This window comes from Cyprinus carpio, chromosome B5, assembly GCF_018340385.1.
Source record: "Cyprinus carpio isolate SPL01 chromosome B5, ASM1834038v1, whole genome shotgun sequence".
NCBI classification, from domain to species: Eukaryota; Metazoa; Chordata; class Actinopteri; order Cypriniformes; family Cyprinidae; genus Cyprinus; species Cyprinus carpio.
Window position 1 is genome coordinate 361,006 of NC_056601.1, and position 22,397 is coordinate 383,402.

The following is a 22,397-nucleotide window of genomic DNA, read 5'->3' on the forward strand; positions in this document are numbered from 1 at the left end:
TACCTATATGGTCGATGTTTTTTTCCAATATATTGTCAACACGGTCTGCTCGCAGATAATAGCCAATCAGTGGAATTAATCAAATTAGGACATATTGAAATAAAAAAGGTCATTTTAAATTATAAAAACATTTTACTGTTTTTACTATATTTTTGGTAAAATAAATGCAGCCCTGAAACATAAGAGAGCTTTTTAAAAAAACATTTACAAAACTTACCGACCTCTAAGTTTTGAAAGGTATTGTGTATACTATAAACATTTATTTATAACATACATATCAACATATATTATACATACTAATATTTATATTTACACCACAAATAGGAATTTTTCTGGGTTTCCGGTGACTGTCTCTGAACACTATTGTGCTCTCTCTTTACTCTGTCTCACTAATCTTCTCTTCCATATTTTGTCCTAACGGGAAGGGCTGTAATGTTTTTATTTATTTTTTGCCTACCTGTATTTGACAGGCGGTCTGGATGTGGTAGATTGTGTAAAAGGCCTCCTCCACTGACTCTCCCAGTGCCACGATTCCATGGTTCCTCAACACCAGCACCTGTAGGACCACAGCTGTTAGAGACAGACAGATGTTTCCCGGTGCAGGAACACTTCATCAAACCCTCCACAACCTTCAGAGCCTCACGACATCTTCTGAGGGAACAGAACATGCACTGCCTGTAATCTATGATCAGACCTTGCATGTCGGGCCGAGGCTCTTCTGGAGCTCCACTCTGTCCTCTTCTTCCTCCATCACTCCATTATAGTCATAATAGGCTACATCGCCCACCAGCAAAGCCTCATGGGATAGCGGCAGAAGGCCACATTTCATGGCTGATACCTACATGAAAGATAAATAGTGTTAGTTACAGGTGTTGATCAGTGCTAGAATAATAAAAAACACATTTTAAGATTGAGAGAATATGTGAATGGCAGGAAAAAGTGCAACTTAAATCATTCTAAGACTTTAACAATTGACAACTCTCAGATCTGTACGTGATTTGAGCCAGTGCATTTATAATAATAATAATAATAATAATAATAATAATAATAATAATAATAATAATAAATAATTATTTTATAAATCTTTTGTGTGTGTGTGTGTTTGTTTTTTGTTTTTGTTTTGTGCCATCAGTGGAAGGCTGGACCTCGGAATAAATGTATACATATATAAAAATAAATAAATAAAGAAAATAAAATAAAAATTTGTAATTTATGTTTTTCAAAATCTTGTGATATAAAAAATAAACACATAAAAGTTGTTTATGTGTTTCACAAACCTCGGGGATACAAAAATAAAATAAAATAAAATAAAATAAATTAAAATAAATAAAAGCTTGTCATTTATGTGTTTCACAAACCTGGTAGATAAATAAATATGGATAGGTTGATGGAAAATAAAGTACTTTTTTTTTTTTTTTGTTTTGTTTTGTGCCATCAGTGGAAGGCTGGACCTCGGAATAAATATATACATATATAAAAAAATAAAAAAAAATAAAAATGTGTGATTTATGTTTTTCAAAATCTTGTGATATAAAAAAATAAATACATAAAAGTAATTTATGTGTTTCACAAACTTCGGGGATACAAAAATAAAATAAAATAAAATAAAATAAAATAAAATAAAATAAAATAAAATGATAAAAAGTAGTCATTTATGTTTTTCAAAATCGTGTGATATAAATAAATAAATACATAAAAGTAATTTATGTGTTTCACAAACCTTGGGGATACAAAAATACAATTAAATAAAATCAGTAATTTTTAGTTTTCAAAATCTTGTGATATAAATAAATAAATACATAAAAGTAATTTTTGTGTTTCACAAACCTCTGGGATACAAAAATAAAAAAAAAAATAAAATAAAAAAAAAAAAAAATAAAAAAATAAATAAAAATAAATAAAATAAAATAAAATAAAATAAAATAAATATAAAATAAATATAAAATAAAATAAAATAAAATAAAATAAAATAAAATAAAATAAAATAAAATAAAATAAAATAATTGTCATTTATGGGTTTCACTAGCCAGGCAGATAAATAAATACGGATAGGTAGATGGAAAATAAACTAATTTATGACATGCAAATATTAAACAATTAATAAAAAGAAACTAGTATTTAATTTAATAATAATAATAAGTGTAATTGTTAAATATTCAATAATAAAACACTGCTCCACAGTCAGTAGTGAGGTGGTGTACCGCAGCCGTGGCTGGAGTGTGGAGGTGCAGAAGGCAGCGGATGTCCGGTCGAGCTGAATAGACGGCAGAATGCAGACCAAACGCAGACAGATCCACTCCCAGAGCAGTGCTGCCTTTCTCCACAACCTCCCCCAGAATATTCACCTTCACCTGGAGAGAGTGCATGCTTCAATGAAGCTTTCTCTTGAAATAATTAGATCCAGCTGCATCATTAACTACCTTTCCATCATCTTTCAATATACTGAAACAAGTATCTGATGAAAAAATGATTTAATCATTCCTATATTCATTTACATTTAAATAGGGAAAAATAAATAAATAGTGAAACCAGTGTTCTAATCAATTTGGCCACCACTGTATAAAAATTAATTCCCTTTAATATAACTGTGAACTGCATTGTTTCTAATTTTATCCATTACAAAGTGACCATTCTGGATGTGGTTTGTACACATGCATGAAAACGAGAAATATTTTCATGAGTAAAATCTTCTAGTGCCTTATTTTTGCAACGGTATACAAAATATGCCCAGAACATGCTGAAATTTCAGTTTTATCAGCAAATAATGCACACAATCTCAAACTGGTGACCTTCCCATGAATGCTCTTCCCAGTGAAAGGCTCTCATAAGGAGGAACCGGTTTGGTTTGTGTGTGTTAGAGTCTCACCAGATTGGAGGCGGTCACCTCCCCGTAGGTCAAACCGTCCGGCAGCACGAGGAAATGTTCCTGTTCTTTACTAACACGCATCTGCAGAGAAAAGAGATGCTTTCATCACAGTATCTCACAGGAACATTCTCCTGAGAGCAAGGGCTCATTCTGATGAATTTTCTATTATCATAAGCTTGAGTGACATACAGTAACAGTTTAAGAAGACAAACACGCTACTGCTCAAAAGTTGGGGGTCAGAAAGACTTCTCCTGAAAGAAATTAATCATTTTATTCATCAAGGATGCATTAAATTGATCAAAAGTGACAGTTAAAACATTCACACTGTTATAAAAGATTTCTGTTTTGAATAAATAAAAAATATTGTTATTTTGAACTTTCTATTAACCAAAGATTCACGGCTTCCACAAAAATATAAAAACTGTTTTCAACACTGATAATAATAATAAGCACCTGATCTGCACATGAACATGTGACACTGAAGACTGGAGTAATGATTCTGAAAATTCAGCTTTGATCACAGGAATATATTACATTTTAAGTTAAATTACATAAATTTATGATATTTCACATTATTTCTGTTTTTACTGTATTTCGGTCAAATATAGGCTTCTTTCAGAAAGATTCATTACATTCAGGGGTTACACTTTATTTTAAGGTGTCCTTGTGTTACAGTGTAATACTACATTAAAGTACTGAGTAATATTAATTAACTACATGTTAGGGTTAGAGTTTGACTTGCATGTAATTATGCATAATTTATTGTTATTATAATAGTAAGTACATGTAACGTGTAACAAGGACACCTTAAAATAAAGTGTTACCCTCTCGGTTTCAGATGAGTGTGTAGTACTTTTAAAAGTAATGCATTACAATATTGCGTTACTCCCTAATTAGGTTACTTGGATTACTCTTTATGGAAAGTAATGCGTTACGTTATTTCTGAGTTACTTTTTCAATCTAGGAAACAAAATAACTGGAGATACTTATTTGAAAAAGTAACTCCGATATTTCCTTCTAAACTAAAAAGTGTTACTTTACTAGTTACTTAAAAAAGTAATCTGATTACATAATGCATTACAATATTGCGTTACTCCCTAAAAAACGAATTACATTACTTAGTTACTTTTTATGGAAAGTAATGTTACGTTACTTTTGAGTTACTTTTTCAATCTGGGAAACAAAGTAACTGGAGATACTTATTTGAAAAAGTAACTCAGATATTTCCTTCTAAACTAAAAAGTGTTACTTTAGGAGTTTTATGTTTAATGTGTTACTTTAAAAAGTAATCAGATTACGTAACTCCCATTACTTGTAATGCGTTACCCCCAACACTGGTGATGATGATGATGATAATACTTTATTGTCAGACAAGTACAAGACACGTAACAGTATCCATGTTTACAACATTCAACACCAACAAATACATTTAATCTACACTGTACAAAAACATCATTACATATACTATACGACACGGGTGAGACAGAAGGTGTTTCTTACTGTGAGGCAGGTGCTGGGCAGCTGTGTCCAGCCGAACAGATCCAGCAGACGGTGAACACTGGCCAGCTTGCAGCGCATCAGTCTCTCGCCCTTCACCATGGAGCCCGGGTCCCATCCGTGCAGATCATTAATGGGGGTCACCATGCTCACGGCTGTACAGACACGAGCAACAAAACCAACAGAAGTGTTTAAAGGAGTTTGTCTGCTGCAGTTTAAGTGGTGCAACAAACATCAAGTTCATTTCACCTCCAAACACAAGTTTCAGTTTCACAAGAAAAAGCACAACTGAATTCACTTTATGAGTTGCATTCATTAAATTTGAAACTAAAACTAAAACTCCTCCTACTTGTAAGTGTCTGAATGGAAAATGATGATATATATGTGTCCCTGCAGCACAGAAGCAGTCATCAGTAACACAGGTATATTTGTATCAATAGACAACAATACATTGTATGAGTCACAATTATACATTTCTCTTTTATGACAAAAATCATTAGGATATTAAGTAAAGATCATGTTCCATGAAGATGTTTTATAAATTTCCTACCGTAAATATATCAAAACTTAATTTTTGATTAGTAATATGCATTGCTAAGAACTTCATTTGAACAACTTTAAAGATGATTTTCTCAATATTTAGATTTTTTTGCTCCCTCAGATTCCAGATTTTCAAATAGTTGTATCTAAGACAAATATTGTCCTCCTAACAAACCATACATCAATGGAGAGATTATTTATTCAGCTTTCAGATGATCTATAAATATCAAATTCAAAAAATCGACCCTTATGACTGGATTTGTGCTCGAGGGTCACAATGTCACATGACTGAACGATGAATGGAACGAAAACTCAATGGAAACTTGTTTTTGTCACGGGATTCAAAAATTTAAAAGGTTATTGAGACCTTATAATCATAATTCTGACTTTCCCCTCCTGCAATTCTGAGCTTATATCTCACAACTCTATATCTTTTTTTATATCTTTTTTTTCTCACAATTTATAGTTGCAGAATATAAACTCAGAATTGAAAGATATTAACTTGCAACACTGCAAAAAAAAATTTTTGTCTTGTTTCCAGCCAAAATATCTAAACATTCTTAATTCAAGAAGGATTTTCTAGACAAGTAAAAATTATTGTCTTGCTTTCAGAAAAAAAAAACTAAGTCAAAATTAATTGAGTTTTGCTTGAAACAAGCAAAATAATCTTGTTTTCTGTTTGAATTTTCTTGATTTAAGAAGTTTTAGATAATTTTATAAATCTAAAAACAAGACAAAAAATCTAAGTAAGAAAAGCATGTTTTTTGCAATGAATTCTGAGAAGAAAATTCACTAACACTTTAGAATAGGGAACACATATTCACGATTAACTATGACTTTTCCCTCAACAAACTCCTAATTTGCTGCTTATTAATAGTTAGTACAGTAGTTGTTAATTTAGGTATGGGTTTAAGGATTAAAGGATCTAAAATATGGTCACGCAGAATAAGGCATTAATATGTGCTTTATAAGTACTAATAAACAGTTAATATGCTAGTAATATGCATTATAATAAGCAACTAGTTAATAGCGAGAATAGCTCCTTAAAATAAAGTGTTACTGAAAAGTCAGAATTGTGATATAAGTTCTATTTTATCTTTTATTGTGTGGAGGAAACAGACGAAAATCAAAATTTAAATTTGCAATTTTAGGATATAAACTTGCATTTGCACAGAAACAAGTTTCCATAAACCTCTCACTGGACAATAAATATACCATAAACATTTTTGTGAAAAAATCACTAAGCAGTGGAAGACATAGTGTATTTACACATCCGGCCTAATCTCTGAAACACAAGCAATGACATATTTATTATTATAAAGCGGATAGTTCCGGTCCTTGATTCTGATTGGTTGAGACATGTTCGAAGCTGTTGTAAATTACTCTACAATGTAACATACACCTTTGTTTACGTTTGTCTGTTGCTCGGCAACCACTTTGTTGCAACCACAACTGTTTCTGAAGAACTACATTGTTTGGTGGAAGAATACTGTTTTTATTAATATCATTACACTTTATTTGCTCTGTTTTATTTTGTGAAACCTTTCCGGCGTATATGGAACAACCTTTTTATAAAAGCGATAAGCCCCATGAAGCCGTGGTTTACAGTGAATTTATAACAGCTAAGGGGGTTTTAGGACACAGCGCCTCTTAGCTGTTATAAATTCACTGTAAACCGCTGCTTCACAGGGGTTATTGCTTTAGTAAATCATTAGTAAATCATTACATACTGGACTGAGAGACGGGCAGCGAGGCCGGGGATCCGTGAGTGGCCATGTAGTCTGCGATCTGTCTGAGAGCCCACAGATTAGAGGAGCTTTCTCCTTTATTCATCTGCTCCTGAATCAACACATCCAGCTCCTCTCTGAAGGACTGAAACACACAATCACATTCTGTACTCAGCTACACAATACACACAAATAAAGGGAAAAGCACTTTGTGCACAAAGATAGTAAATAACCATGAATTTGTTTAGAAAACAGCATCTGAGGAGACAATTTTGTGTTATCATTACATAACGCAACTGCTAATATTTTTAACCCCTTTCACATTTCACTTAAATGGTCTATTGAAATGCATTGCACTGAAAAAAAAGATTCATTCAGTTTACTTTTTTTTTCTTTTTTTTTAAGTAAGTGGTTGCAATCAATTTATTTAAGCTACATTTAAATAAACAAATTTAGTTGACTAACTTTCAAAAAAAAAAAAAGTTATTTTAAATGTAGCTAAAATAAATAGTTTGCAACCACTTGCCTTAAAAAATGTAGTATCATGTGTGTGTGTGTGTGTGTGTGTGTGTGATACATGAAATTTAAAAAAGTACCATGAAAATGTACACTTGGTTAAGCAAGTTTTTTTAAAGCAGTCCATGATGCTCACCAAGGCTGCATTCGTTTAATACAGAAAAACAGTAACATTGTGAAATATTACAATTTAAAAGAACTGCTTTTTATTTCAGTATCTGTTAAACTGTAATTTATTTCTGTGATGTGCAGCTGTATTTTCAGCATCATTACTCCAGTCTTCAGTGTCACATGATCTTCAGAAATCATAATAATATACTGACTGGCTGCTCAAGAAACATTTCTGATTATTATCAATGTTGAAAACAGTTATATTTTTAATGTTTTTTTTTATATAATTTTTTTAATGAACAAAGTTTTTAGAAGATCATTTATTTGAAATAATTTTCTGTAAAAATGTCAAAGGTTTACTGACACTTTTGATCAAATTAAAGCATCCATGCTAAATAAAAGTATTAATTTCTTAAAAAAACAAAACAATTTTAAACAGTAGAGTATAGTCAGTGAATAATATCAAAAACCTAATGTATACAGTAACCAGATTAACATTTTCTTAAGAAAATACCACTGCTTCCAATCTAGAAAAAAAGTATTTTCTAGTTTCATCGTTTCACAAGTTAAGGCTTTGTTATATGTAACTGAAACACTGCATTAGAGTCTTCTTTCAAAGCCTTTTCTTAACTTTTACTTTTCTACATCAAAATGAACACATACCATGACGGTCTTTACATGCCTAAATACTGTATATATGCAAGAATAACTAAAGCAATAACCTTCTTAACAATCAGCAAAACTAACAACAGACAACTGAAAGTCTGAATAGAGTTGAGTAGTTTTTAACCGCAGATGTTTAATACTGAAGAACAGGAATGTTTTAATGTAAAAAATTATACAAGAATCAAAAAATGTTTTAAATGAAGCATTAAATAATGTCGAATGCCCACATATTGAGAAGTTGAATGCAGCAGAAAAATAAACCCGGACAAAACAATACAGTGGTGAACATACGCAAACAAACAGCTGGAGGAATATTTGAGTTCCAGTACAGTCCACAGCAGAGGAGAGAGAATGGATTGACCGCTTCACTTCTGTCCTTCACTCAACACGTTCCCTCCTTTCTGAGTGCTTTTTATGGTTTTACTGCAACACCAGAAACTCCCCGCACTATCTGTGTTTCTCCTCTCTCTCTCTCTCTCTCTCTCTGTGTCTCTCTCTATCTCTCTCTCTCTACAGCTGCAGCTGTCCGTGGCGATTCAGGGCAGATTATATCTGAGCTGTGGAGATAATCATATCTTTGGGAACCTAATGAGGGGGAAGGGGAGAGAGGACATAGGGATTGAAGGCAGGACATTAAAGGGTGGACAGAATGAAAGATCTGCTGTTTCAGGACGCTTTCGGAAAGCCTAGTATATAAAACCATCAAAACATAAATAGCAGGAACTCAGAAAAATATTTTAAAATATATTGACTGCACATATATAATTATAATCATATAGTATTATATATATATATATATATATATATATATATATATATAGTATCAATTATATATAATATTTATTATTATAATATTAAGCACAAATCTCCCTACACTCTTAAAGTACATCAAACATACTCTAAGTTAACTGTTTTATATTAAGTTGTAGTAACTGTAATTTTTTTGTTTAGATTTTCAGATATTTTTATTTTCAAATCAAATGTTGTAATGTTTCAACGAAAATATATTGCATATTTGAGGAAAACAGAGCAGTTTTCTTCAAATAATAATAAAAATAATATTTATTAATATTTTATATATATAAACTACATTTTATTAATATATTAAAATTATCATTTAAATGCTAATAATGTTAAAATATATTCAATTAAAATATATAATATTTATTATTTTCTGTATTATTAATTGTAAATGAGAAATTAATCTGCTGCCTTTTTTTATTTTTTTGTCATTTTGCTTAGATTTTTATATACTGTTAGCTCTTAATCAAATGTTATAATGACGCATAGAACATATATTGCATATTTGAGGGAATCTAAGCTGATCAGATGGTTTATTCAAATAATTATAATAATATTAGTCATTTTAAATAATAATAATAATAATAACAAACTAATATACTAAATTTTTATATATATATATACATATATATATATATATATATATATATATAGATTATATATATATATATATATATTATCATTGAAATATTAGTAAAACATATATAATTTTTTATCATGATTATTATTATTTTTAAGTGAAAATGATGCAATCAAGTTAATATGCTTATATATTGTATATAATTCTAATAATATTAGTCATTTTAAATAATAATAATAATAATAATAATAACAAACTAATATACTAAATTTATATATATATATATATATTATCATTGAAATATTAGTAAAAAAAATATTATTTATTAATATGATTATTATTATTTTTAAGTGAAAATGATGCAATCAAGTTAATATGCTTATATATTGTATATATATATAATTTTTTTTTTATCATTTTTGTCTTTTTGTTCAGATTTTCATACTCTTTTTACTCTGAATATTAATTTTGTGATTTCTATCAGAAGAGGTTGGTTAGAACTTTTTCTTAGGTCCCTATGGAAAACATCAACAGGGAAAAATCTTCCGGAATCAAAGCTGCGGAAAAAGTAGATGATCGGCATTGCATTCTGTCAGCCCACAAGACTATAAACACAACTCTGAGTTGATTCTCAAATGTAAATATATGAGCTTTACTCATTAGTGCACAGGTCATTACTCACAGGGCTTTGCAGGAGACTGGAAACTCGTTTCTTGAGGCCGCTGGACTCCTGCGGAGACTGGATCATCTCTCCCTCCAGACACTCTCCGTCTACAGGACTGTGCTGGACAGGAGTCCCTTTAGGAGTGGGACTTCTACTCATCTTCTTCTTCCCAGCGTGGGACAGAGCAGAAGGGGACAGAAAGAAAACAGAGAAAGAGGAAAGGATAGGCAAAGCAGGACCAGGAGATAAGGCTGGATGGGAGCAAGAAAAAAAGAAATACAGTATGGAAATAATTAATAAATCTGGAGTTATGTTAATAAAAAATCCCCATGCATTTTTTTTTTTTTTTTTTTTTTTTTTTACATATATGTGACCCTGGAGCACAAAACCAAATATCTTCATAGAACATGATCTTTACTTAATATCCTAATGATTTTTGGCATAAAGGAAAAATGTATCATTGTGACCCATACCATGTATCATTGTCTATTGCTACAAATATACCTGTGTTACTTATGACTGCTTTTGTGCTCCAGGATCATATATGAGCATATGAGGACATACAGGCATGTTCTCGTATTAATAATAGACACACATTCATATGCACACATGGACAGGCCTGTGAATGCTAGATAAGTGTTTCTGCTCACCACACCCAGTCTAACCGTCATGCATACAAGCACACCGCGTAAATAGTGCTCACAGCGATATGTTTACAGCAGTTCTTTATGTGCATTAACACATCTGATCGATTAGTTTTCTTGTTTAGTCGAGGAAAAGAAATTACATTTAGAGAAGTCTTTCAGATTCATGACTAAAACCGACTTGAGTGAAGATGCTGCTGTTACGGGATTTATAACAGATAGCACATAATCTAAGACCATGAGCCCCAATAACTTTTTTTTTTTAATTTATTTTTTGCAATTCAATCTTATTTCTATATGTTAAATAGATGGTCCTTCAGCCTGGACGGAAAAAAAAAAACACTTTAACTGAATATTTAAGCACATCTGAACTTTTGTGCTTAAAATGTGATGGAATTTTCTTTGGTGTTAAACATTTTCTGGTTTATTATCCTGGTTTAATCTGCAGAGGCAATGATAAGTAACGAATTACAATCAGCCTTAAACCTTAGATTTTCATGTACTGGATGACAAAATGAACAAACTGGCAAATTACATGGCAAAAAAATAAAGAAAAATAAATAAAATAAAATACTGTAAAATTAATTAAAAACACAATAAATACCCTAATATTGTGAAATATTTTTTTTTTTATTTAAAATTGCTGGTTTCTGCTGTAATATTTTTTAAAATGAAATTTATTTCTGTGATCAAAGCTGAATTTTCAGCATCATTCCTCCAGTCTTCAGTGTCACATGATCTTCAGAAATCATTCTATTTCTAATTCTATTTTTAATATGCTGATTTGCTGCTCAAGAAACATTTCTTGATATATTTTGTGAAAATATATGTTTTTGTCTATCTATCTATCTATCTATCTATCTATCTATCTATCTATCTATCTATCTATCTATCTATCTATCTATCTATCTATCTATCTACACAATTTTTTGTATAGAAATAATAGATAAATTAGCATGTGAAATCCAGCACTGAAGTGTCTGAGTTAATGCAGTGCCAGTATCTTTGTGTCTGGTCGTCTACAGGGGCTCAGGTGCTCTGGGACCCCCACTAAGAGCTCCTCTCTCTGGGGACACTCTTTAATGAGCTCGGGGCCCCTTTGGATCCAGACACCAAACTGGCGCCACCCTGCACTGTTCCTGGATCAGTTTCAAGCACAGCTTTTTACACGAGCGGATCGAAATTAATTGAGCGAAATAAAGCGAGTCTGCACTTCCAGTATTCTTGTTCATATGAACCTACGCTTTAATCTGAAAGATGCTGCAGGATTTAGATGTCAAGCTGAGATGTTCATGGGTCTGTTATGTATTGATCTGTCTGAAACAGAGCTTTCCTGACCGGATGAGGGCTTTCTCCCCCTCTGACAAACCATAATGCTTGGAGGAAGTGGGGAGAGAGCATGAAGTATAGGAGGGAGATGTATAATGGCTAAAGTGATGTTGGATTGATTTTAGACGAATCTTATAATTAAGTTAATGTGTGGTTCTGGGCGCGTTCACTTCTGCATAATGCACTTAGAACTCAGTGACCCACAACAAGCAAAAATGCATGCGTGCTTTTAAAACCAATCATGAGGTGGAACAGAATGCATTTTCAACATAGAATAAAAAAAAAAAATATTTCTATGCAAGTTTAGCCTTGTGTGGAGTTTTAATCCCACTCTTTCTGGCTTTATGTGTGCTCCTAACTCCATACTACATCCACACACAAAGCTCACCTTTCTCTGTATTTTCTGTTCTTACGAGGCAAGGTAGTTGCACCACTGTGTGCAAACTTAAAGTCATTTCCATGATGAAATTCATTTTTTTAACGTGCTAACATATCTAAATGGCACTAATAAATTACTCAACTTTATCTCTTTGTAGCTTGTGGTTACATTAAAGCAATTGTACATTTTTCTATCAGTTTCACGATCATTCTGATGGTACATTGACTTCTAATAAGGCGAATGGTTCTGTTTCTTTCTTAAGTTCCCTCCAAACATCTCTGTTCTTGTAGTATGTAAAAAAAAAATTTTAAGAATAATTTTAAAAAGATTGTTTTAAAGCAGCAACAAATGCACAGCTACACAGCAAGATATTTACGAGAGCGCATTAAACTCACTTAACTGTAGAAGGCTCCAAAGTCACAAAAATACAAGTTCATACAGTTGCTTAATTTAAGAGGTCACAGTCAATATTTTCATTCTGATGGCACTGATATATTCACTGACAAATACTTACTTTTGGGAGATGAACTAAAGATTTCAAGTAAGTTGCAGGGTTTTGCAGGAAATCCATTGTGTGGTGCTGTTTGTACGAACTGTTTGGTAAATGCACATACTTCTTCGCAAATATTAAGGATGATTTCAGAAATGCACCAAAGTGACTGAGAAAAACTGTAAAGTGCACGTTCAACTACATTTCTTTATGTTCTTAAAAGTATTTTGCAAATATTTTAGGCTAGGGTCTGAGCTTTAGGATGTATAATATAAATAAATAACAAAAATGCTAAATTATATTAAATAAATATTTTATTTGTTTATCTACATGTCATGTGACCATTAACTGAGGTCACACTCAAAAATAAATAAATAAATAAATAAATAAAATTCCTTAATATTTACAGTTTGGATCCTAATATGCATACTTGAGGTATTAATATGCACCTCACCTTTTAGCAGTAAATAGGGTACGAAGGTAAAGTCCCAGTTTTTTTCCCTTTTTTTTTCCTGAGAGTGCAGAGAACATGCATGGGTTGTGAAATATTTTAAATGATATAAATATATGATATAATATTTTCCTGTAGCTCAAGTGGTAGAGCATTGCATTAACAAGCGCAAGGTTAGGGGTTCGATTCCCTGGGAACACATGATAGGTAAAAATTGATAGCCTGAATGCACTGTAAGTCGCTTTGGATAAAAGCGTCTGCTAAATGCATAATTTTAAATGAACAAAAAAGTCAGAGTTGTATGGCTGACAAAAAAAAAGGTTTGGGAGTCCTTGTTTTAGTCTACAGGATGAGCCATTCATATTGTTAAAATTTGGACAATCTATGATCTAAATCAAAAAACATTCCCCCACAAATACTTTTCATATTATTCCCCCTGCAGCTGAAGCTGAATTTAATGAATACATTATGATAATATCCATTATGTGCTCAAGAAGGTAATTAAAAAGAAAAGTAGTCAGTTAACCCTAATTAAAAACGGGTCACTTGATGATGTTCTAGACTGTTTGGCAGAGGTTTTATGATTTCAGGAGCGCTGGAGGTTGAGCGGAGAGGGCCGTGCCATCTTCTCTTTCTCTCCAGAGCTCTTATTCCAGAGAGAAAGAAAGACTCATGTGTCACACCCACCTGCTCCACAGAAAACAACACCCTCTCCACTGCCATCAAAGAGGCTGACGGATAGAGGGTGACAAAAGCAGCATTTCACTGTTAGGGCGATACTAAAAGGGCATAATGGAGTCCTTTATACGTCCATTCATTGATAAAGTATTATTATCAGTTCGTATGTGTTCTTCTGGGCCTGTACGCGGCTGCCTAGCAACAACACGAGCCCCGCAGCATCAGCACCAGCATCATAAGCATAAAACACCATCAACTATACAATCGCGCTTTTATCTGAGGACAAATTATACTCCAACATGAGGGGTAAATAAAATAGAAACAGGTTTCCAGTCATGCCTTCGTACGATCGTTAAAGCGTGAATGAAAATAAGGCTCCAGGGCCTTTGATTAATACAATACAACACGCTTTAATAACCCTAGCATGCATCAAAATGAATATCTAAACTATTCATAAAATCTAATTGCATTTTGTCCAGTGCTCTGTCTGATGAGGGTGTATATTATAGGATATTCGTGCGCTCATACAATATCATGGCAATCCAGCATCACATAAACATGCGTGGAGTCTGAAATTCCTTCATGTGCATCATGCATAAACATATTAAATCCCTGGAAAACTCAGCTATTGACTAATGGACTGATGGGAAAACGAGGCAAGAGATGCATACCTTACAACATCCTCTGCTCTTTGTCCTTTGCGCGCTGTGAATCTGCAATGTGTCAGAACCTAGCAATCGATAATTAGGCTCGTTTTTCCAGTGTGAACGCTGTTGATTTGGGTCTGTGTTTTCCTAGAGCTCCGCATCCCTCTGTTTTTGACGTTTATGGCAGGCTGGACCGGCCCACGACCACGCCTGCCAGATTCATCACCTCCCCACTGTCTGCATCCAGATCACGCGAGGATTTCAGAAGAACCCTGGCTTTGCTCCTCTGCAGCGGAGAAACACTGGCGCAGCTGGATAATAGGAAAACGTTTTCCAGCTCGTAGCAGCGAATGGTGTGGATTTGTCGGATCACAGATGCTTAAATGATTCTGGATGCTTTCCGCTGCTGAATGATGCAGCTGCGGATTGAAGACGCGGCCGCTGGCGCCGCATGCTGGTGCTTAACTTACATTACAAGAAGCAAAGGTCACATGGGTTTTCTTAAAAGATGATTCATTTTCCTATTTAAAAAGAACAAAAAAATACGACTCATGCATAAGATTAAATATCATATAGATTTCGTGATGTCGAAAATATAAGCACTATAGTTGCCTATGTGTGACCCTGGAGCACAAAACCAGTCATATGGGTAAATTTTTGGAAATTGAGATTTATGCATGAAATATTTGCATTGATGCACTGTTTGTTTGGAATCTGAGGGTGCAAAAAAATCTAAATATTGAGAAAATCATCTTTAAAATTGTTCAAATTAAGTTCTTAGCAATGCATATTACTAATCAAAAATTAAGTTTTAATATATTTACGGTAGGAAATGTACAAAATATCTTCATGGAACATGATCTTTACTTAATATCCTAATGATTTTTGGCATAAAAGAAAAATGTATAATTTTGACCCATCCAATGTATTGTTGTCTATTCCAGGTCTGAGCTCACGGGGAATGGGTCATGAAAGAAATTAACTCTAAAAAAAACTACTGTATATGTTTGATTCACACATTTCTGATGCTTTTAATTTATTAACAGGATTAAAACAGGTTTGCACACAATCATGCCTTCTGTCTTCTGACTGACAGTTCATTTGTTCAACAAGAGTTTTTAGTGTCTTTCTGAAAATGCCCTCACTCAGATCATGGCACACTGTCTGTTCACTTCAGTATTTACACACACACACACACACACACACACACACACACACACACACACACACACACACACACACACACACACACACACACACACAGGCAAAAGTTTGGTATCAGAACAATTTTTAATGTTTTTTACAGGAGTGTCTTCTTCTCATCAAGGCTGCGTTTATTTGATCAAAAATACAGGAAAAAAATAAATAAATTGTGAAATATTATTAAGATGTAAAATAAAGTTTTTCTATTTTAATATACATTAAAATCAAATATATTTCTGTGATCAAAGCTGAATTTCCATCAGCCATTACTCCAGTCTTCGGTGTCACATGATCTTCAGAAATCATACATATAGTCAAATGTAAAAACTTTTATATTATAATTTTTGTATACTTACTACTAGCCTAAGCTTAGATTTACTGGTTTATTCATGGGATTTTTAATGGGATAATTAAAAAAGAGAAATGACGTTGTAGGTAAAAGTAAAATATGTATTTGTGTTTGAATGATTTTTATTGCACATTTTTAAGATTTAATTATTAGCTTTTTAACAATGATCAGAAAAAACATTTGAAATTAAAGTATTAAATATGATATCAGGATTGAGGAATATTTGTATTGCATTATATATTTTGCTCCCCACAATAAAAACTACAGAGCTTTGATCATAAAGCTAAGCATTTAAAATAACTTTTCCAAGACATATTATTGGGAAATTTAGACTGACAGCTGAAACTTAGACATGCACATTTTATGATAATTATTCTGTTGATGTTTTAAAGACTGAGCACTGATTTACATTACAAGCTACCAGAATTTCTTATTATAAACCTTTCTTATTTCTAAATCTATAAAAATCAGCTGCACCTGACGGCATATTTCTGCTCATTTAAATGAAGCTGATTATTCCCTCTCCACAATCACACACATTTTATAAATATTTGTAACGCTTATTCAGATTGTAACATTTCACAATTTTACTGTGCATCTTTCAAAAAGATTTAAGAAGTATCCCCCCAGCCCCAGACTTTTGAACAATATTATTATTCCTATTGTACATCGTGGCATCAGAATGCAAGCATTTACTGCATCTGAAAGCAGATTTCTGACTTCTTGGAGGGAACGATTAATGAACTCACGTCCTCTATCTTCCAGAGATCAGAACATTCAGTCTCCAGCAAAACCCTAACCCTAACTGCAGAACACTTCTCAGTGAGCAAAACATGACCCGAATTACCTGAAAATAGAGAGGAGGAGCAAACTGGTCTTAAAAAAAAAAAAAAAAAAAAAAAAAAAAAACCTTATTTATTTTGTCATTTATTTATTTTTTATATTATATATATCAACATCCTGGAACATAACCAGTTTTGCATCTCTCTCCAAAAGAGCTGCAGCATATCAGCACAAAAAGAAAACATTATCTGAAGTTGTAAAACAGCATCATAACTGACCGGGAATGAAAAAGAGCTTCACTTGCCAAAAGAGGGCAGCAATGTACAAGTGTGAGGAACAAATGATGCTTACACACACACACACACACACACACACACACACACACACACACACACACACACACACACACACACAAACACACACAATCATACTCTTACAGACACTCTCTATCTCTCTCTCTCTCTCTCTCTCTCTCTCTCTCTCTCACACACACACACACACACTCTCTCTCTCCTCTCTCTCTCTCTCTCTCTCTCTCTCTCTCTCTCTCTCTCTCTCTCTCACACACACACACACCACACATCTCCTTATCAAATGCACTTGAGTATGGGTCTTTATAGTTATTATACAGTTATTTTTGCACTTTAATCTGTGTAAACCTTTTATATATTTTTCTGTATTGCTTTATTGTATTTAAATGTTCAGTTATTTTTGTTATAAGAAAAAGTTATTAAACCAGTTTTACTGTATTATGACCACTTTTTTGAAACTAAATTTCATGATTATACCGTATACCGCGATAAAAGCATCAGCAATTAATCACAACAGGAAAATCTGATACCTGCATATCCCTACCCATAGTTATCACTTTACAATAAGAGCTCATTAGTTAACCTTAGTTAATGTATTAACATTCACAATAAAAGTTATTAATCTTTGTTAAAAAAATACAAGTCTTAGTTCATGCTAGATCATTAAATAACACAGTTGCAACTTTCGATTTTAACAACGTGTTATTAAATATTGGAATACCTAAGATTAATGAATGTTCAGAAGAATTTTTCATTACCAGTTTATGTTAACTAATGAATTAACTAATGTTAACTAATGAAGCCCTAATGTAAAGTGTAAATAAACAATAAAGAATCAAAACACTTTCATACAATATCTAGGGCATATTGCAGTCCAGATTAAAATAAAAAAAAAAAAGTTTGAAAATAAATAGCCTATTAAGTCTTAATATTTAAATATTTGGCTCTGTGATGAACATCATAGATAATCCACAAATCTGAATGGTTATTTAAAATTATTTAAATGTGTTTTAGAAAGTAGCAGCTGCTTTATTTATGGGGTTTCCAGTCTGCATTTTCTGCAGTTTAGCGCCATCTGCTGTCAGAGAGTGAATGTGCTTTCATTCAGCGCGTCTCTCACGTGTTCCTCCATGTGCTTCTCACGTGTGTTTGTTTACATCAGAGCACACACGTGTCTTTCAAGCAGCATACAGCGGTTCTGGGAGAAGTATTCTTAAAATGCATTCCAAATTCTGAATAATTTGTAATATATAATTATTCACGGTATTTAGAAGAGCCCACGATAACAATATCGTGCATATTCATAACCTCTTTGGTACAGATGAAACCAGTTCAGTGGACTGTTCAGAGAGCCAAACCTCAGGAAGAGACTCAGCAACAGGAAGAGACAGCAACAGAGCGCATTTCTGAAGAAGATTTCTCAACTTCACGAGAAGTTAGCTCATCCAAAGGAGAAAGTTCTATATTTGGTTTACAGATTTCTGCAGACTTCAGCAAACTCCTCTGATTTCTCCTTAGCACTTGCCCATCCTCTGTTTGAATAAGATATGACCTTGGATTTACTTCTTTTAGAACAACAGCTATCTTTCTCCATCCTGTTAGCTCCTCAACTCTAACCACATCTTGCTCAGAAAGAGCTACAGCTGCCGAGATCTCTTATCATAAACAGGTTCAGGAGTCAGAATCTCTTCTAACCTCTTCCATTCTTGATCATGTACGAAAGACCACACAAACTCTTTGTCATTTAGTAACAATGCTCTCATATGTGTGGTTTTGGCAGATTTTTTTTTCTCGTTTGATGTTATCATTAAGATCTTTAGGATCTAGACACACTCTTAATTCACCATTAGGTTTTTTCACACACGTGATGGAGTTTACCCAATCAGTTGGTTGTTCCATCCTTTGAATGACTCCTAATTGAGTCGTACGATCCAATTTTTGCTTCAAGGGCTCTCGCAGAGGGACAGGAACACGCAGAGGAGCGTGTGTAACAGGTGTAGCGTCATCCTTCAGTTGTGTTTTGTAAGTATATGGAAGCGTTCCTTGACCTTCAGAAACATCTGGGAATTGATTAACAATGTCAGTAACACGGTCACAGACAGTGTGAACGACTACATTCTCTTTGTCACAACAGGTCAAAAGTTTGGTATCCGAACAATTTTTTATATTTTTTACAGGAGTGTCTTCTTCTCATCAAGGCTGCATTTATTTGATCAAAAATACAGGGAAAAAAATAAAAAATTGTGAAATATTATTAAGATGTAAAATAACGTTTTTCTATTTTAGTATACATTAAAATCTAATTTATTTCTGTGATTGAAGCTGAATTTCCATCAGCCATTACTCCAGTCTTCAGTGTCACATGATCTTCAGAAATCATACATATAGTCAAATCTAAAAACTTTCATATTATAATTTTTGTATACTTACTACTAGCCTAAGCTTAGAGTTACTGGTTTATTCATGGGATTTTTAATGGGATAATTACAACAACAAAATAAATAAATAAATAAATAAAAAAGAGAGAAATGACATTATAGGTAAAAGTAAAATATTTATACTTTAAGTGTTTAAATGATTTTTATTGCACATTTTTAAGATTTAATTATTAGCTTTTTAGCAATGATCAGAAAAATCATGTTGAAATGAAAGTATTAAATATGATATCAGGATTGAGGAATATTTGTATTGCATTATATATTTTGTCCCCACAATAAAAACTACAGAGCTTTGATCATAAAACTAAGCATTTAAAATAACTTTACCAAGACATATTATTGAGAAATTTAGACTACAGCTGAAACTTATTCATGCACATTTTATGATAATTATTCTATTGATATTTTAAAGACTGAGCACTGATTTACATTACAAGGTTCCAGAATTTCTTATTATAAACCTTTCTTATTTCTAAATCTATAAAAATCAACTGCACCTGACGGCATATTTCTGCTCATTCAAATGAAGCTGATTATTCCCTCTCCACAATCACAAACATTTTATAAATATTTGAACACTGAATTACCTGAAAATAGAGTGGAGGAACAAACTGGTCTTAAAAAACAAAACAAAACAAAACTTATTTATTTAGTCATTTATTTATTTTTTTATATTATATATATCAACATCCTGGAACATAACCAGTTTTGCATCTCCCTCCAAAAGAGCTGCAGCATATCAGCACAAAAAGAAAACATTATCTGAAGTTGTAAAAGAGCATCATAACTGACCGGGAATAAAAGAGCTTCACTCGCCAAAAGAGGGCAGCAATGTACAAGTGTGAGGAACAAATGATGCTTACACACACACACACACACACACACACACACACACACACACACACACACTCTCTCTCTCTCTCTCTCTCTCTCTCTCTCTCACACACTCTCCTCACACTCTCTCTCTCTCTCTCTCTCTCTCTCTCTCTCACACACACACACACACACTCATCCAAGCGGTGTAAATGTACCGATATTGATGTGAACTGGAAGCGAAGGCTCAGCGCTGTCGCGTAATAAAATATCGCCCATAAGCTCGCGCTCTGGGACCTTCAGGAGCCCCACCACAGCCCGAGCCTCCTGCTGCTCATCTCACCTGCACTCACAGATTCCTTCAAAAAGCTAAACTGTATTAGTCAATAACCAGATAATAAACCAATATAAAGAGGTACTACTGGCGCTGGCGTCTTTATTCATAATTACCACACCTCTCCTTATCAAATGCACTTGAGTATGGGTCTTTATAGTTCTTTTGCACTTTAATCTGTGTAAAACTTTTAACTTTATATATTTTTCTGTATTGCTTTATTGTATTTAAATGCTTAGTTATTTTTGTTATAAGAAAAAAGTTATTTAACCAGTTATACTGTATTATGACCACTTTTTTAAAACTAAATATTGTGATAATACCGTATACCGTGTTAAATGCATCAGCAATTAATCACAACAGGAAAATCTGATAACACTATATCCCTACCCATAGTTATCACTTTACAATAAGAGCTCATTAGTTAACCTTAGTTAATGCATTAACATTCACAATCAGCAATAGCTACATTTGCTACAGAAGTTATTAATCTTTGTTAAAAAAAGTCTTAGTTTATGTTAGCTCATTAAATAACACAGTTGCAACTTTTGATTTTAACAAAGTGTTATTAAATATTGGAATACCTAAGATTAATGAATGTTCAAAAGAATTTTTCATTACCAGTTTATGTTAACTAATGAATTAACTAATGTTAACTAATGAAGCCCTAATGTAAAGTGTGAATGAACAATAAAGAATCAAAACACTTTCAAACAATATCTAGGGCATATTGCAGTCCAGATTAAAATAAAAAAAAAAAGTTTGAAAATAAATAGCCTATTAAGTCTTAATATTTAAATATTTGGCTCTGTGATGAACATCATAGATAATCCACAAATCTGAATGGTTATTTAAAATTATTTAAATATGTTTTAGAAAGTAGCAGCTGCTTTATTTATGGGGTTTTTCAGTCTGCATTTTCTGCAGTTTAGCGCCATCTGCTGTCAGAGAGTGAATGTGCTTTCATTCAGCGCGTCTCTCACGTGTTCCTCCATGTGCTTCTCACGTGTGTTTGTTTACATCAGAGCACACACGTGTCTTTCAAGCAGCATACAGCGGTTCTGGGAGAAGTATTCTTAAAATGCATTCCAAATTCTGAATAATTTGTAATATATAATTATTCACGGTATTTAGAAGTGCTCACGATAACAATATCGTGCATATTCATAACCTCTTTGGTACAGATGAAACCAGTTCAGAGAGCCGAACTCAGGAAGAGACTCAGCAACAGGAAGAGACACAGCAACAGAGCGCATTTCTGAAGAAGATTTCTCAACTTCACGAGAAGTTAGCTCATCCAAAGGAGAAAGTTCTATATTTGGTTTACAGATTTGTGCAGACTTCAGCAAACTCCTCTGATTTCTCCTTAGCACTCTGTTTGAATAAGATATGACCTTGGATTTACTTCTTTTAGAACAACAGCTATCTTTCTCCATCCTGTTAGCTTCTCAACTCTAACCACATCTTGCTCAGAAAGAGCTACAGCTGCCGAGATCTCTTATCATAAACAGGTTCAGGAGTCAGAATCTCTTCTAACCTCTTCCATTCTTGATCATGTACGAAAGACCACACAAACTCTT

General features: G+C 33.0%; 1 protein-coding gene across 5 annotated transcripts in view; it reads right to left on the bottom strand.

The window, feature by feature from the left end:
* Positions 1–15,017, bottom strand: part of LOC109075847 (beta-adducin-like) — a 23,808-nt gene extending 8,791 nt beyond the window's left edge. Inside the window, exons 1-8 of one of the 5 annotated variants that reach the window (XM_042723497.1) lie at positions 14,611–15,017; positions 9,987–10,219; positions 6,634–6,775; positions 4,367–4,518; positions 2,867–2,947; positions 2,202–2,351; positions 695–838; positions 458–556 (exon numbers count right to left, since the gene is read on the bottom strand). In XM_042723497.1, the coding sequence (XP_042579431.1) occupies positions 458–556; positions 695–838; positions 2,202–2,351; positions 2,867–2,947; positions 4,367–4,518; positions 6,634–6,775; positions 9,987–10,127 (909 nt within the window). In that variant the 5' untranslated portion in view covers positions 10,128–10,219; positions 14,611–15,017. Of the gene's footprint in view, positions 1–457; positions 557–694; positions 839–2,201; positions 2,352–2,866; positions 2,948–4,366; positions 4,519–6,633; positions 6,776–8,214; positions 8,378–9,986; positions 10,220–10,472; positions 10,488–14,610 lie in introns of those variants that run through there. The other 4 variants (XM_042723498.1, XM_042723501.1, XM_042723499.1 and 1 more) reach the window with 4 other exon arrangements.
* Between the last annotated feature and the right edge of the window lie 7,380 nt (positions 15,018–22,397).